A 17,250-nucleotide genomic window follows, 5' to 3' on the forward strand; every position below is an offset into this window, starting at 1 on the left:
AAATGTCAATGGGACTCATTTAAGAAAAAGAAGATCAAAACTATGAATAAAATGGCACCAAAAAATACACGTCTATCAACAATTGAATCTAAACACCAAACAAAGCAAACAAGAAGAACAGAGACACAATCATGGATACGAAAAGTGTTTTGATGGTTGCCAGATGGGAGGGAGATGTCGGGGAATGGGTGAAGGGATGAGAGGATTAAGAAGTACAAATTAGTAATTCCAGAATAGTCATGGGGATGTAAAGCAGAGTATAGGAAAGGGAGCAGCCAAAGAACTTATACGCATGATCCACGGACATGAATAATGGTGTGGGGATTGCCTGAGGGAGTGGGGGATTCTGGGTGGAGAGTGGAAGAGGGAAAAATTGGGACAACTGTAATAGAATAATCAATAAAATATAATTTAAATAAAATAAAATATAAACATATTGGAAAAATATCTTCAAATCTCCAGGGAGCTAGGACTTAAAATGATGGCATAATAGCATTCATAAAAATCCATTAAATTCCCTGGCCAGGTAACTCAGTTGGTTAAAGCATTGTCCAGATACACCAAGGTTGTGGGTGCCCCAGTCAGGTCACATACAAGAATCAGACAATTAATGCATAAATAGAACAACAAATCAATCTTTCTCTCTCTCCTCCCTCCCTCTCTAAAATCAATAAAATAAAGTATATATGTTTTAAATCCATTAAATACTCAAATTAATGTTGAAAGAGTTTCTAGATTAACCTGTCTCAGCAACTGAACATCAAAAGACTTATCTGGCCCAAGCATGATCAATTAGAGTCACACCAAAGAAACCTTTGTTTGGAAAAAAGATTCTCAAATTCCTCTCAGCCATTTAATATATCAAAAGGGCACCACTTGAGAGGTACACAGCAGGTCCCCATAAAAAATGGCAATAATTATAAAGCAAATCCCTGACCAATGTGGCTCAGTTGGTTGGGTGTCATTCCGCAAGGTGAAAGGTTGCCGGTTTGATTCCTGGTCAGGGCACATGCCTGGGTTGTGGGTTCAGTCGGTCAGGGTGCATGCAAGAGGCAACCAACTGATATTTCTCTCTCATAATGGTCCTTCCTTCCTTCCTTCCTTCCTCCCTCCCTCCCTCCCTCCCTCCCTCCCTTTCCCCCCTTACCCCTTCTCTAAAAATAAACAAAATCTTTAAAAATAATAATAATAATAATGCAGATTATGAACAAATCAGAACTGTGATGTTTTTAGCCAAAGATCCTGCAAAACTTCCAATAATAGAGTCAGTATCGTTATCTTTACTTATTAAAGAAAGTACATTATGTTTATGACTGACTAAATAGCAGTAAGTTAGAATATCAAACGTCTGTAGAATATCAAAAATCCATAGGAACCTAACCAACAATTTTTCTTCCTTTTTTAAAATATAAAAATGCAATACCTGTTCCAAAATTAAGAGTAACAGAGAAGAGTTGCAAATTACGATGATTAGCATTGACAATTATTAATACTGACAAAATTGATCATTATTAAGCCCTTACTATCTATCAGTGATGGCAATTTAATTTACCCTCACAACAACTCTGAGATGGTATCATTATCACCCCCATATTTCAGATGAAGAAATTTAGGTTAAATAATTTGACCAAGGTCACACAGCTAGTAAATGGAAGAACCAGGACTCAAAACTCAGGATATGTTTCATTATTATTTCATAATTTTAATCACAAAATTGTATTGCCTTAAGTTCTACCACTGCTATTTTTAAATGGACAAAAAAAAAAATAAGTGTACTCCTTTACAGTCAATCCCACCCCACCTGTACTATCACTACAGATGAGTTTTGCCTTTTGCCCATTCTAAAATTTCACATAAATGGAATCATGTTGTGTACTCCTGACATAAAGGGATCATATGGCATGAGCTTTTCCCCTCAGCATGTTGAGATTTCTCTTTATTCTTGCACTTAGTAGTAGTAGTAGTAGTTCTGTTCCTTTTTATTATTGAGTAATATTTCACTGTAAGAATCTACCATGATTTGGTCATCCATTCACTTACTGATGGATATTTCATTTGTTTTCCAGTTTGGGACTCTTAGGAATAATACTGCTATAAACATTCAAGTTCTATTATTATGAACACTCAAGTTCCAGTTTTTTATGAATGCATAATTTCCTTTCTTTTGAAAAATACCTAGAAGCAAACTTGTAGATCATAAAGGTAAGTATTTTTAACTTTACATGCAACTGCCAAACAATTTCCCAACTTGGCTATACCATTCTGTACACCCATGGGAAATGTACAACAGTTTCAACTCTTTCACATCCTCACCAACAATTGGTATTATCAGTCTTTTTAATTTTAGCCATTCCAGTGGATATGAAGTAATATTTCATTGTGGTTTTAATTTGCAATTCCCATTGACTAATCATGTTGAGCATCTTTTCATATGGGTATTGTCTATTTGCATACTTTCTTTTGAAAAGTGAGTGTTAAAATCTTTGGCATTCTTAATATACTTTTTTATTTTGTTTTTCTGTCTTATTGAGTTGGATGAGTTATACACACACACTGCAAAATCATTAGTCACAATAATTTGTAACTCAAAGGGATCACTAAGGTTTTGGGACCCCAAAGTACTAGCAACTTTTCTACATGTGGCTCTTCCTGACCAGGAGAATACACTCTGGCACTTAGTACAGATATGTAAAATCAATACCAATTACATCTTAGCAATAGAAGCTACAGCAGCACACAACAAACCTCACCCCCTGGAAAATGTCACTTTGCCTTTCCTTCCCTACTGCAATCCTTGCCCAAGCCCTATCAGTTGCATCTGAACACTCCATGTAATCAACTCCACAGAATAAAGTATGCCAATGACTTGAGTGCCAGTATCCAACAGAACCATACAAGGTTAACTCCCACTTCTCCCTGAATTTTCCCCAGTATATTTAGACATGTTAGTTTGACCTTTGATTCCCTCCTTAAGGACTGGGAGACTTCAGCCCAACCCCATTCATCTTTCTACTTAAAGCACCTTATGTCAACATGTAGGAAGAGGGAAAGGTCAGGCCATAAGGGAGATGGTGGCCTAATTGTGAATTTACTTTTAAGTTTCAAGCACTCACACTTGCAGCTCAACTAAACAAACGTTTAATGTTTTCAATCCACCTAAAGCTTTTGATCCTCATTTCTGACATTATTTTCTCACCTTTGGAGACTCTGTTATTCAGCTGCTGCAGTCATACTGTCTTTCATGTGAGGCCATGGAGTTGAGTGTACAACAGCCACAAAGTACCATCCTGCCTACCTGTCAGCTCAGCCCAAAAGGTTAAGAGATAAAACACTGGAGGACTCTTACTCTCCCTGCCCTGGTTCACCCTTCTTGCCCACCACTTGGGTAAGAACAATCGCTCGAGAGAGTCTTTTCCTATACTTTAATCCAGCCAACACAGGTCTCATCCTTCTTTCAGAAAGCCATGTATGTCTCTGTCAGCACTCCCCAGAGCTGACAAAAACTGGGAGGAGTCAGATTTTTGATCCTCCAAGCAAGCAAACAAAGCAGCCTGTTACTGTTTCATGGACACTGGCACACCACACAGTAGTCCTAGGTCAGAGACACAAGACTCACACAGCACAGCAAGGAACATGAGCATCATGTGTGTATCAGTTCCCTCGCTGCCCACAAGTCCTATTGAGCAGATCTGGAGAGGCCCATGTAGATGCTGCACAGGAACAGGATTTGCATCCCAACTGACATATTATTGCCAACTTCTACTTGCTAATATTTTCTTAAGCATTTTTGTCTACACTCATGAGGGATATTGGTCTGTAGGATTTTTTCTTGTAGTGGCTGTCTCAGGATAATGCTACCCAAATAAAATGAGTAAGGGTATGTTCCTTCCTCTTCAATTTTCAAAAGTCTGCATAGAACTGTTACTGTTTCTTCCTGAAATACATGTTAAACTTCACCGGTAATGCTATCTAGATGTAATATTTTCTTGTGGGAAGGGTTTTAACTGTATATTCAATTTCTTCAATAAATGTAGGGTTATTCAGGTTATCTCTTTCTTCAGGGAATGACTTTCGATATTTGCAAGTTTGTGTACTTCAAGGAATTTGTCTATTTCCTCTAAATTGTTGAATTAATTAGCATAAAGTTATACATAATATTCTTTTATTTTAATGTCTATCAAAATTTCAACCCTCCATTCCTCATTTTGGTAATTTCTGTCTTCTCATTTTTTTCCTGATCAGTCTGGCTGGAGATTTAGCAATTTACTAATCTTTTCAAAGAAGTATTTTGGCTTCATTGATAGTCTTAATTGTCCATTTTTTATTTAATTCACTGTTATATTTATTTTCTTCCTTCTACTTTGTTTAGGTTTAATTTGTTCTTTGAAGCTTAAAATGGAAGAATAAATCAGGGTTCAGCAAATTACAGCCTATGGACCAAATCAGGCCCATGGTCTGCTTATATATTACTCTCCAACAAAGAACGGTTTTTACATTTTTAAATACTTACGAGTGTGTGTATATATATATTTAAATAAGTTTTTTAGCATGGCCTGCAAAGCCTAAAATATTTTCTATCTGGCCCTTTATAGAAAAAGTTTGTCAACCCTTTCTTCTTTTCTAAAATAAGCACTTAACATTAAGAATTTTCTCCAATGCTGCTTTAGCTGCTTTCTATTTTAATGTTTTTCATATCATTAATTTCAAATGTGTTCTAATATTCCTTATGATTTCATCTTTCACACTGGAAAATTAAAAAGTGTGCTATTTAATTTCCAAATACTTGGTGATTTTCTATCACATTGATTTCTAACTTACTCGTATTATTATCAGAGAACATAACACTCTATAACATTCCCATCATTTGAAATTAGAGACCTGTTTTATGGCTCAGTATATGGTCTATCTTGAACACTGCATGTGCATTTGAAAAGAATGCGTGTTCTGTAGTTACAGAGGGTAGTGTTCTATAAATGTCAATTAGGTCAAGTTGGCTGATAGTGTTGTTCAGATCTGCTATATACTTATTTTTTCCTCTTCTATCAATTACTGTGAAAGCCTGTTAAAATCCCCAATGCAATTATGGATTCATCTATTTCTTTTCTTCTGTGCATTTTTACTTTGTGTATTTTGAAGCTCTATCATTAGGAAGAACATTTTTTTTTTGTCTTATTAAAAGAGACTAGGAGTTACAGGACTGAGTCTTCCTTTGAACTAGGAATAAAGTTCAAACTTTTAACAAGAAAAGGTCTGATTGGTTTAGCCAGTCTCTGTAGTGTGGGGCTGTGCAAAGTTCTGCAGTCAGGACACCTCATGAGCCCCTAAGCAGACTACAATTATTGCTTTATGATTAGACATTCATATCTGTTTCAATCATGGTCACAGGCAGAGCAGACCATGCTAAAAGAAATTCTCAAAAGGAGCTTGTGGGCATGGCCAGAAAGGGTATGGCCATCTAGTTACATGAATCATCACTCTAATTTTATCCCTTAGGAATGGAAGATATGTAATAGCACATGCAACCTCATCATTGCTGTGTGGACCCCTCCAAGAAAAAAAGAGTATTATCTCAAACCAACAGGACTGAGGAGGTTTAGCTCACCCTGGCTATACAAAAGATTGTTTATGAAGGAATGGCAGGAAGAGAATACAGAATATACAATGCATTCCCCATGCCTTGATGTTTTTGCTTATAAAACAAAGTTCTAAAGGCAAAGTACAATTCTGAAAGTCAGTACATTGAGGTCGCCCCCTCACAGTTGAAAATAGTTGAGTAATATAAGCCAAATGAGACTTAAAATATTTACTCATTTCAGAAGGTCTAATGATTTCTAAAGTTGTCTAAATGTATTACATTTTTAAGATCTACCTAAAATAGCACTCCCACTCTCATCTCCACTGCCCTAGGCATTCTATCTCATTACCCGGTATTTTCATCACAGCATCTATAACAATCAGAAAATACCTTTGCTTCTAGTCTGATTCTTCCTCCCCCACTTTTTAGAATGCAAGCTCCAAGCGGACAGGGAGTTGTCGGTCTTCATCACCACTGTACTTCCTTTCCCCAATGTCTAGAACAGAGCTGGCAAATGATAACCTCTATACAAATCTGAAGGATGCATAAATTAATCGTGGAAAATGGGTTTCATCTAAAACTCAAGCACTATTTACAACAGGCTCTGAAAGATACATAACTTTGGTCTGTGTATTTGAGCAGGATAGGTTTTTACAATGCTCCGAATCTCTACAACATTTAAAATAACAAACATACTGTCATAATAAACTCCCTTTCAAATGTTTTTAAATACTTAGATTTAAGTTTTTAACCAGTATCTTCTCCAATCACATTCCATCTGAAAATCTACAAGGTTCTCTCAACTTTTAACAAGTTTATGATTTTTATCAGTCATCTAATTAACAAATACTAACTGCTTCCCAATTTTGTGGAGGGCATTATGGGAAATTAACCAAAGACCATGCCTTCACAGAGCTTAGAAATTAATAGAGGAATGGCATGACCACAGTTGTACTTTCGGAGGGTTAGCTTCATCTCAGTATTTTATTGGGCTGGAGGCAGGGAGACCAGTTAGGAGGTAATTACAGTAATTAGTTCAAGACAAAGAAGACAAATGAAGGGTCTGATTTAGAATAGTAACAATGAAAACAAATGAATTAAATATAAAATGAAAAATAACATAAGATGGCCCTGGCTGGTATGGTTCAGTGGGCTGGAGCATCGTCCATAAACCAAAAGGCTGCCAGTTCAATACCCGGTCGGGGCACATACCTAGTTTTCTGGTTTGGTCCCCAGTCAGGGTGTGTGTAAGAGGCAGCAGATGTTTGTCTTTCACATCAATGTTTGTGTGTGTCTCTCTCTCCCTCCCTTCCTCTTTCTCTAAAATCAATAAACATGTCCTTGGGTAAGAATTTAAAAAATAACATTAACACAAAAATGACAAATGCTCTATATTTTTATATATTTTTAAGAGTTTCTCATAGACTATTACCAGTGTTGAAACACTGTTCTTTTCTTAGTTACAGGTGGAGGACAATCTTCATTCTGCACATAATAATATGAAATGATGACCTATCACTTATTACAGATGAGTAATTTCCAGATGTTTAAACAGAAATGTCTGAGTGTTTAAGAACTATACTTTCAACTCTAACTGGTTCACTATAGCATTTGGATTTTAGCTTTGATTTCTAAAATCAACCATCAACAACTCAAAAACTAGATACAGAATAACGTTTCTCAAACTTAACTGAGAGCAGTAGACTCTAAGCCATGAGTCCTGACAAAGATTTTAAAAGTTTATATTTTCATTTTGATAATATATTCTTAAAAGTATATTCTGAATCATTTGGGTAACAACCTCATATCGACAATCAATGGTACACTAGAATTAGGATGAGCTACTAAAGAAAAAGGCACAGAAGAGTCTTACAAGGTAAATCATACATTTATGCACGTGAAAGCCAAACCACCTAACCTGTGCAAATTCAAATAGAGAAAAGTGGTGTAGAAATTATTATAGGATACACAGTGTATAGAAAACCCCACACCGTGCTAAGGTAGACAATAGTATATTCACTGTGCAAAGAAAGATTTCATTTCAGCAAACACCATCCATCACCCTAAATTTAATTTGTTTTACTGGTTTAATAGTTTTGCTTATATTTCATTTACAAATTTACTTTTGTTACTTGCATACAAGTAATAAGCATAAGGATTTTATACCTATATATATATCTAAAATTAAGTTTCTTCAAAATTATTTTGTTTTGTTTAAATCCCTTTCAGATTAGTTGCAACTCTTAGAGTGTGGATTCCGCTGCTATTTGGTCTGCTAGTTCTTCTTACCGTTTTTCATTTCTTCTGGGATTTATAATTGTTTTAAAAGATTTTATTTTTATTTATTTTTATAGAGAGAGGAAGGGAAGGAGAAAAAGATGGAGAGAAACATGGATGTGCAAGAGACAGATCCATTGGTTGCCTCTCACAGGTCCCCAATTGGGGACCTGGCCTGCAACCCAGACATGTACCCTGACTGGGAATCAAACCAGAGACCTTTCAGTTTGCAGGCTGGCACTCAATCCACTGAGCTGCACTAGCCAAGGCTAAAATTAAGTATTTTAATAAAATTATTTTGTCCAACGCTGGGGATTCACAATATATTTTCCCCCTTTAAAGTGGGACTGGAAGCCTTGGCTGGCGTAGCTCAGTGGATTGAGCACGGGCTGCAAACCAGTGTCGCAGGTTCGATTCCCAGCCAGGGCACATGCCTGGGTTGCAGGCCATGGCCCCCAGCAACCGCACATTGATGTGTGTGTGTCTGTCTGTCTGTCTGTCTGTCTCTCTCCCTCTCCCTCCCTCCCTTCCCTCACTAAAAAATAAATAAATGAAATCTTTTAAAAAAAATAATAAAGTGGGACTGGATTCATGCCTAAGACTAACATAGAAGGAAAAACCATGGAGATTCAAATCAGAAATATCCACCCCCCGCCCCATGCCCCAAAATCCATTTCTTATTCTTGGCTCTCCTAGTAGCTTAACATGTAAACCTAAGCAGTAATTTCTAAGCCTCATTTATTTGCGAGGTAACTGTGAAGACAGTTATGTGGTACACTATAACTCAAATAAAGAGTCTTTTCCTCTATTTAAATTAGTTTCTTCCGATTTCTTTTTTATAGCATTCAATATTCTATAACTTCCTGCATTTCCAACACACTTCTAATTATTAATAGATAACTGTACTAACCACAACAATCTAAGACTAACAGAAAGAATCATGAAAAGACAACAGCCTTCTGTGATTCAAAGGAAAAGAAATCCAATAGAAAAAAACATTTTACTCTCCCTCCTTAAGCAGTTTTAAAATTCTTAGTCTTACTACTAACTTAGCAGCTGGGTTGGCATGGACCAGCTGGGTTGGTCACAATATAAACTCTCTAAGATAAAAAAAAAAAAAGAATCAAATTCCTACTAGATACAAGGACATCAGACAAATGATTTTTAAAAATTCACTAGGGTTTAAGGTCTTGTCATCTTTGATGTCTCTCTACAGAGCTAGTCATATATCACAATGTCTCCTTCCCACTGCAACCAACAATTTCCAAATTTCCAAAGCTTTCAGCCTAAAAGTCCGTTAGGTTTTTTCTGTAAGATAAATGATATATTTTTCATTTTCACCAATACCTTTATTGATTTGGATATTTTGAGTACGTCAGCTACCTGCCGCTATTGGCTTCTAGTGGGTAGGGGCCAGGGTTGCTGCTAAACATATTTCAATGCATAAGACAACCTCACAGTAAAGAATTACTTGGCCAAAATGTCAATAGTACCAGGAAACTTCTCAAACCACTTCTGACATGTTCAATCAGTCACAACACCTGTTCTATATACTGCACAAATCTTCTTTTGTATTTCAGTTGCATATTTACCTTTCTTGAAATAAAGCATAATATGCCAAAAATGTTGCTTATCATCTTCCACCTTCAATATTACAATGGCTGCACAAAAATTCACCCATTTTGGTAAGTTTTTAAAATGCAAGCAGATGTGACAGATGTCACAATACAATCTAACAAAATGGTTTTGAATGCAGTTAAAGACAACTAAGTGCTACTGGAGCCATCATATGGAAAAAAGTGTAACAGACTTTTTGTCCAACCCAATATTTTGCTTCCATCTCCTCTAACCTATAACACATCCTATATAAAAGCTATAGGATTCATCTTCCTCAAGTCCATCTCTGAGGCTGTCATTGTCCTATTTAAAATTTTTCTGTGACTCTCAAGGCCTTCTGCATTAAGGCCCTACTGAACCTCATCCTTCCAACTTACCCCCAACAATTCCTAAACTAAAAGTTTCACGAGGCAATGATATTGAGGTATCCCCTATCCCTAGAGTGTATGTAAACACAATAGATAACAGATAATCAATAGTAATACTTGAAAGAAGTAATGGAAATGTGCAACACTCCTCTCCTACCCAAAAGCCACTGGACATAGTCTTCCTTCATTTCTAACACACTTCTAATTATTAATAGACAACTGTACTAACCACAACAATCTAACACTAGCACGAAGAATCACAAAAAAGACAACAGCCCTCTGTGATTCAAAGGAAAAGAAAGCCAATGGAAAAACCCTTTTAATCCCCCTCCTTGATCATTTTTTAAATTCTTAGTCTTACTAATTTAGCAGCTGGGTTGGCATAGACCAACTAATTGCAACATAAAATCTCTCTCTCTCTAAAAAAAAAAAAAAGCAGCAGCAAATTCCTACTAGATAGAAGGACATCAGACAAATGATTTTTAAAAATTCATGAACTAGCCCTAGCTGGTGTGGCTCAGTGGATTAAGCATGGGTCTGTGAACCAAAGGGCTGCCGGTTCAATTCCCAGTCAGGGCACGTGCCTGGGTTGCAAGCCAAGGCACTTGAAAGGCAAACACACACTGATGTTTCTCTTCCTCTCTTTCACCCTCCCTTGCCCTCTCTCTAAAAATAAATAAATAAAATATTTTTTAAAAAGAAAAACTTTAATAAATAAAGTTGTTAACCAAAACTTTTGAGTACGTCTCAGTTCCCCTAAAATTTTGGGGGGTCCTTTAGTCTTCTAATGAACAAAAACCAAATGTCCAAAATTCTCTCTCTCTCTCTCTCTCTCTCTCTCTCTCTCTCACACACACACACACAAAATACTTCCCCTCTGAATAAAATACATGTATGGTGTTTATGATATTTACTGCTAATCATGAAATTACCAGTAGATATGTCTTAAATATTCATCTCTCCATTCCCTCTTATATACTCAACGGCACTGACCCAATCCTTAACTACAAAATCTGGGAAAAAACAGGGCTTGAAATGAATATATAAGTATTTGATTCACCTGTTAACTTTTCTATAACATTATTGTTGTGTGCAAGGAGACAGACTCCTTAGGGATCTGCAGCACAATCTGAAACACAAATGAATCTTAAGGTAACCTAACAAAATTAAATTATAGCTGTCATAAAGTCAATCCAATTCTCCCACTCTTTAAACAATGGGGTCCAGTATTTTTTAATATAAAAATTCACAATTCATCTTTACTAACTTAATGACTCATATCAGATACATGCATCAGGCTATCACAACTTCCTTAACAATGAAGGCAAAACTTGTGAACCAAAATAGAGCTCACAGAGGTGTAATTCGTTTGGATTATAAAATCTACTGCAAAATCCTTCATAAATTTACTCTCTGAATTGATGAAATGGAAGGGGGAGGGGGCAGAGAAAAATATAAATATAAAATATGCGTGACAGTGTCTCAATTGTTATTTGTTAATGTCAGGGGCAAAGGGGATCACTCTGTGGACGACAGAGCCATAAAAAACAAAGACAACATTTTTAATTGTTACAAAACTGGTCTATATGCTCAAAAAATGTGAGCATCCAACACCCCAACAAGTTAATAGACTATGATCTAAATTAAGAGCTTAATTAAATGCAAAATAAAATGCCAATGTTCTGCTTCCCTAAAGAAACATACAACCCCATAAACTGCTGAACATCATACCAATAACCGCCAGAGTGGATGTTTTGAATATTAAATCAAGAAATCATGATAAGTGCTAGCGGTTCCTCTAGGCCTCAGCAGCAGCCTTAGGTATCAGAGCAAACTCGAGCCCTCTTAACACTCAAAGAATAATGTTGATGTCATTCCGAGGCTACTGATTCTTTGCACTACGTACTAGTCATTCCTTGATCCAAAACGCAATTCTTACCTCCCACCCCCAACATAAAGAGATTTCCAAACAGAGAAGCCCTCGGGTACCCCCTTCTCTACCTCCAGCGGCTGCTGCTTTCTCCTCCCTCCAGCTCCGAGGTGGGGGCTCCAGAAGATCCCAGGCAATTCCGAGCCCGGGGTGGTGTTTGTTTTGCCTGTGCACGGTAGCTCTGGCCAGATGCTTCCTTTCCCAGTTTGCCCGAAGTGGAGAGCTACAGGGAACTCCGGGGCTGAGGAGAGAGCCCGGGTGGCGGCGGCTACGCCGCCGCTGCCGCCGCCTCTGGTATGTCAGGGGCCGGGATTGTATTTCGAAAGATCCGCCATTTTCACCTCGTCATCACCATCACAGCTCAGCAGCTTCCCCAACAGCCCAAGCCCCAGCAGCCGCAGCCGCCGCCAGTAACCTCCCCCTTCCTCCTCCTCCCCTCCTTGACCCTCCCCTCCAGAGAGGCGCACACCCACATATCCCGGGAAACCTCCAGCCGGCCCCGCCAACCTTCAAATGCACAGGGGGATACTAGTGCACACACAGTCCAAGCCGAGACCTCCTATCCCACAACGAAAAATGGTGTTCCTGCGGGCCCGCAGCCACGCCAAAGGAAGTCGCGACATCTGCGGGGTCCCCAGTCCGGCCTATTTTTGTTTTGAAGAGCAAAAGCAGTACAGAAGGCGGCATATGGATAATAAGGAACCCAATCACTCCATTTTCAAATTAGCAACTTGAAGTGATGGAATGCACTGTATTCACTGTGCCCATCTCAGGCACTAAAAACAAGATCAAGACCTACAGTGCTACGCACCAACTCTGACATTTTCCTCCACTGTCAGCACTACTTGAACACAACGAGCTATTTCCATAGTCACACCTGACCTTTCTGACACATTGCAAATTACAGGCATTGATTTTTATGCAGATACTGCAGTCAAAACAAAGTTCTGAACTATTTTCCTCTCCACTAGATTTCATCTAATCATATCTGTCCATGAGCAGTGTAACTTCCAGTTTGTCACTGGTTTAAGACGTCAAAGCGCAACTACGCTTAAAATGTATTGATCCTATTCATGGATGAACAGTTTCTAAAACATAGAAAATATAACTTTAAGTTAAAATTCTTTGCTACATTTTTAGGATCTGTTACCAAATTTTTTTAAAATCTGCTGTTCAGTACAGTGAAAACAAAACAATTTGCTTTAGAATAAGACCCTAGAATTACCCATCCACCCCCACCAGCCCCTTTTATCATGAAGTTCAACAAATAAGTAGAACAGAACATATATATTTTTAATCATCAAGGAAATAACAAGAAAACATAAGCTGCAAGGCTTCTGACGAAACCAGAATTTTTTAAAAAACTAAATTTGCTACCTTTGCTAATTTCAGAAAAATCTGATAATCATCTATTCAAAGTCTGAATTCTATACCTATTACAGCATGAGCTCTAAAAGACCAATCTGAAATGAGCAAATTGAATTTCAAGGTTTCGAATAGGGCCACTGGATATTTTTTTTTTAAGTTAGTCTAAGAAGAATGAGGTGTAAGTTGAAAAAGCCATTTCATTTCCTTACCTTGCTTGAATGACAACTCCATATAAAAGTTGGTAGATTCAGGCTTAAATTAGTGTTATTTACCAGCAGCCTAATCGCCGTGTCTATATGCAGCCTGCTAGAGCCTTGAAAGTATCAAGTCTTCCCAGCGTCTTCATCTTTAAACTTTATTTTCGCACCGCCAGCCACGTACACCCGCACCCTGCTTGGTGTTTACCGTTGCTTGGCCAGGCTAAGTCCCGGCCCGCTCCCTTCCCCCGTGCACCTCCGGGACATTATGACATTTGGCTGGTGGGCTTCGCGAGGAAAACGGACACACACGAAGATACCATACAAAGGGGCGTAGGAAGAACGGGATGGCGGGCAGCAGGGAAAGGAGGGGCTGGTACAAAATGACACAGCAGCAAAACCGGTTCCCAGAAACCCAGGGCCGACACGGCCGACTTCTCCGGCCACGCAGTCTGCGTGTCAACAGCCGCGGGAGCCCTTCCTCCAGACCGCCAGGAAGGGCGGGCTGCCGGGTGACAGACGCCCTCCCGGGTGCAGGCGGGAAGGGGAGAACCCGGAGGATCCTCCCGCCTACTGCGGCCCGGAGGTGGGGCGCGGCGACCCCCAGCCTGCACGTTCCCGCTCTCTGCCGCGACGCACCAGCCCCGGTTCCCGGAGGGGGTGGTCCGGCGTCCGGCGCCCTCGACCCGCGCCACCACTCGTAGCTGGGGCCAGCGCCCCTTCCTGCCCGCCTGCCCAGATGCCCCACCCCAGGTCTGACACTCACCGAAGCCGGCGGCGCCGCCGCCTCCTCCTCGCGGCCGCGCTCCTTGGGCTCCAGCAGCCGCGGTAGCGGCGGCGCCTCCGAGACACAGACCCGGGTTTGTTCAAAATCACGCGCCCAGCGCCATTCCGCCGCCGCATCCCATAATACGCTAGGCCCTCCCCGCCTGCGCGCCCCTCTCAGCCCGCCCCTCCATTCCGTCCGCCCCGCCTCTCTGGCAGACTTTCTCCGCCCCCGCCCTTTCGACGCCACCGGCCTCCCACCCACAGCCCCGGCAACCCGGCCTTGCGTCATTCCGCAAGGCGCCGTAAGTACGCCCCAGCTTCACGTGACTCTGAGTGGGATATCTGTCAAAGCTTTTGCACCGAAGGTTCCATCCTGCCGCGGCTGGGAGGGGGGAGGACGGGATCGCGTTTGTAATGGGGCGGGCTTCCCTGATTTAGTGTTGTTGGCGATTTCAAGCATCCCGCTACTGTTTGATGTGCTTGCGTGGAAGGGTGATCAATATTCACAAATGACAAATTTTATCGTTTTTTAGGCACTAATTTTGTAGGGGTAGCTGAAAAGTCCCTGGAGACCACTCAAAGTTACATTTATTTTGAAAGGGATTTTTTTTTTTTTGCAGTATACTGCTAAGACGAACAATCAAAAGTCCTTGTATTTAGTCATTTTTAAAATTTTCCTCCTATCCTTTATTATAAAATAAGAAAAGATGCCTACATTTGGCGTCGGATAAACAGTCACTGAGAGATTATTCAATTTACAACTACTCCGTGTAAGACAAGAATTAAACAGGAGAAACAACAGAAATTACGAAAGAGTGTAATGCAAAATAGTGTAGTACAGTCTGTAATTGCTAAAGAAGCCTGGAGAACATACAGGTCAACGTGTGAACATACAGTAGTCCTGGAACAATGGAGGAGGTGAGATGCAGTGGAAGTAGCACTCACTTTGGAATCAAGCAGTCCTTATTTTAAATTCTGGCAACTCCACTTATTAGTGTACACCATTTATTGTTACTTTTCTCATCTATGGAATAAAAATAAAGCTTCCCAGGGTTCTGAGGGTTAAATGAAGAGGAGGGTATCAAGCTGCTACACAGTCTCTGCCTCAAATGTTTGTTCTATTCTGCCATAATCAACAGCACCCTATACCTCCACCTCAAATTCAGTTGTTAGGATTTAGCAAGGCAAGGACATGAAATTAGCATAGGCTTGGAATTGGTGAAGTCTGTGGGTCAGTTTACATACCTTGGTTTCCTGCTGGATTCCCAGTGGGCATATACAAGAAGTGACCCATTGGTTTTTCTCTCTCACATCAATGTTTCTCTCTTTCTCCCTCCTCCTTTGTCTCTCTCTAAAAATCAATAAACATATCCTCAAGGGAGGATTAAAAAAATTAAAACCTGACAAAATGAATGTGTTACTGAGTACCTATTGTGTGCCAGGTATACTGCTAGGTACTAAAAGTATATACTAGTTGACCAAATTTTCTCAAACTAGGTTAGTTTCCAGAAGATTATTTAGAAGTTCCTTTGTTCATGAATCCCTTTGTCATAAGTCCAGCTTTAGGCCTTCTGTGATCCTGCCACTCAGAGAGGATTCATCTAAGCTTATCCCCTTTTTCCAGCAGTAAACTGCTTGTTACTTGGTGCTTTCTACACTGATTGTGGGGGGGAGGAAAAGGAAGACAGCTTCTCTCTGATTCTGTTCCATCTTCATTCTTACCGAGGCTTTGGGTCCCTGGGTCTCTGTAATACTGATCCTCCCCAACATAATGACCTCTAATGGTCTGGGCCCAGGACAATTCCCACTCCTCTCTCAGGATTAGGGGTTTGTTGCTGGGGTATTTTTTCTCCTCTTTTCCTTCAGCTGCAATGGGCCTCTACCCGGCCCTTGAGGAACAACAAGTTTGCTCCCTTTCTCCATCAGTTTAAGCCTTTCGTTCCTTAGAGGAGAAGGGTTTGGGCTTCATGCTACCTTTCCTGCAATGGCAGCCAGTCTACTTCTCTATGCCTGTCTGCCACCCAGCCCCCAGTCTTTGTCCTGGGTGTCCATTGGAGGTCCTTGGAGAAAAGCCTGGGAGTGAATGTGAACTCCCCTTAAGATCGTGGCTCCTATGAGATTCCCATGCCAGTCCACACTCAGTCTTTGGCAGTATTAAATTTAGCAGTATTCTTTTTTTGTAAGGCTGCATCACCTTCCTTTCCATACTCTGCAACAGATGATCCAGGTTTTGCACCTCTTCTGTTGTTTAGAAGCTCTAATCTTTCTTTACATTTCAGGCTAGTTGTTGCCCTGTGACCTCAATTCCCTGATTGGCTCAGTAAAAGTAATGATTTTGTAGATTACCTAGCTTATTGTTGTAATGGTGGGAAGAATGCTTTCTCTAGCTTTCTACCCTGAGGCAGAAGCTGGAATTCCTCCAGGTATTATTTTTATTAAGAGAACCTGAGGGTCTCTATTGTTGGACCACAACTCTCATCAGTTTTTATCCAGGAAAGTCCTTCTACTTAACTCTCTTAACCCATCCCTTCCTACATGTCTTTCTATCTCTCAGAGTTCTTGCTTTACAATCCAAGCTTCATTATCTGCTTCTGGTTTTTGCCACAGTTGGTGGCATATTCAGACTATATTCCCCACCTTACTGACATTAGTTCCTAATCAATCTTTGGACTTGTGTACTCCTTGATTTTATGCCACCCCTGGAGAACTGAGATTTAGATGGACACAACATCACATTCGATGATGCTGGGATTTTCTAGGTTTCCTCTTTATCCAACTATGTTCTTTACAAATTTAACAAATATTTTTTGAGCACTTAACTAAATACAAAGTGCACATGTCTGGGTACCAGGTAGTTTACAAAAATGAACCAGTCTATCACAACCCTCTCACAATTATCCCCACGTACAGTTCAACTATATGACCCAACTTGACATGTGGGAACCAGCAGACAGATGCAATAGGCACTAGATGGCATGAATGAAACTTAAGGTTATAATGAGTCTAGAGACAGAAAGGGAAGAGGATCACAACACACTAGATAATGGAGAGAGTATAGCTTATAAAGATTCATGGACCTCCAAGAGGAGGGAGAAGACCTGACCAAGCATCATCTTTCTTAAGAGTGTTTATAGAATCCTGCCAATGCTG

The 17,250-nt window shown here is 39.8% G+C and overlaps 1 protein-coding gene across 6 annotated transcripts in view; it reads right to left on the bottom strand.

Annotated features, from left to right (window-relative positions):
* LIN54 (lin-54 DREAM MuvB core complex component) overlaps positions 1 to 14,278 on the bottom strand; it is a 74,257-nt gene extending 59,979 nt beyond the window's left edge. For 2 of the 6 annotated variants that reach the window (XM_045820319.1, XM_045820315.1), the window contains exon 1: positions 14,099 to 14,278. In XM_045820319.1, the coding sequence (XP_045676275.1) occupies positions 14,099 to 14,235 (137 nt within the window). In that variant the 5' untranslated portion in view covers positions 14,236 to 14,278. Of the gene's footprint in view, positions 1 to 11,838; positions 12,184 to 13,344; positions 13,962 to 14,098 lie in introns of those variants that run through there. The other 4 variants (XM_045820317.1, XM_045820321.1, XM_045820316.1 and 1 more) reach the window with 4 other exon arrangements.
* Between the last annotated feature and the right edge of the window lie 2,972 nt (positions 14,279 to 17,250).

This window comes from Phyllostomus hastatus, unplaced genomic scaffold (genome assembly GCF_019186645.2).
Source record: "Phyllostomus hastatus isolate PE091 unplaced genomic scaffold, TTU_PhHast_1.1 phas_scaffold_39, whole genome shotgun sequence".
NCBI lineage: Eukaryota > Metazoa > Chordata > Mammalia > Chiroptera > Phyllostomidae > Phyllostomus > Phyllostomus hastatus.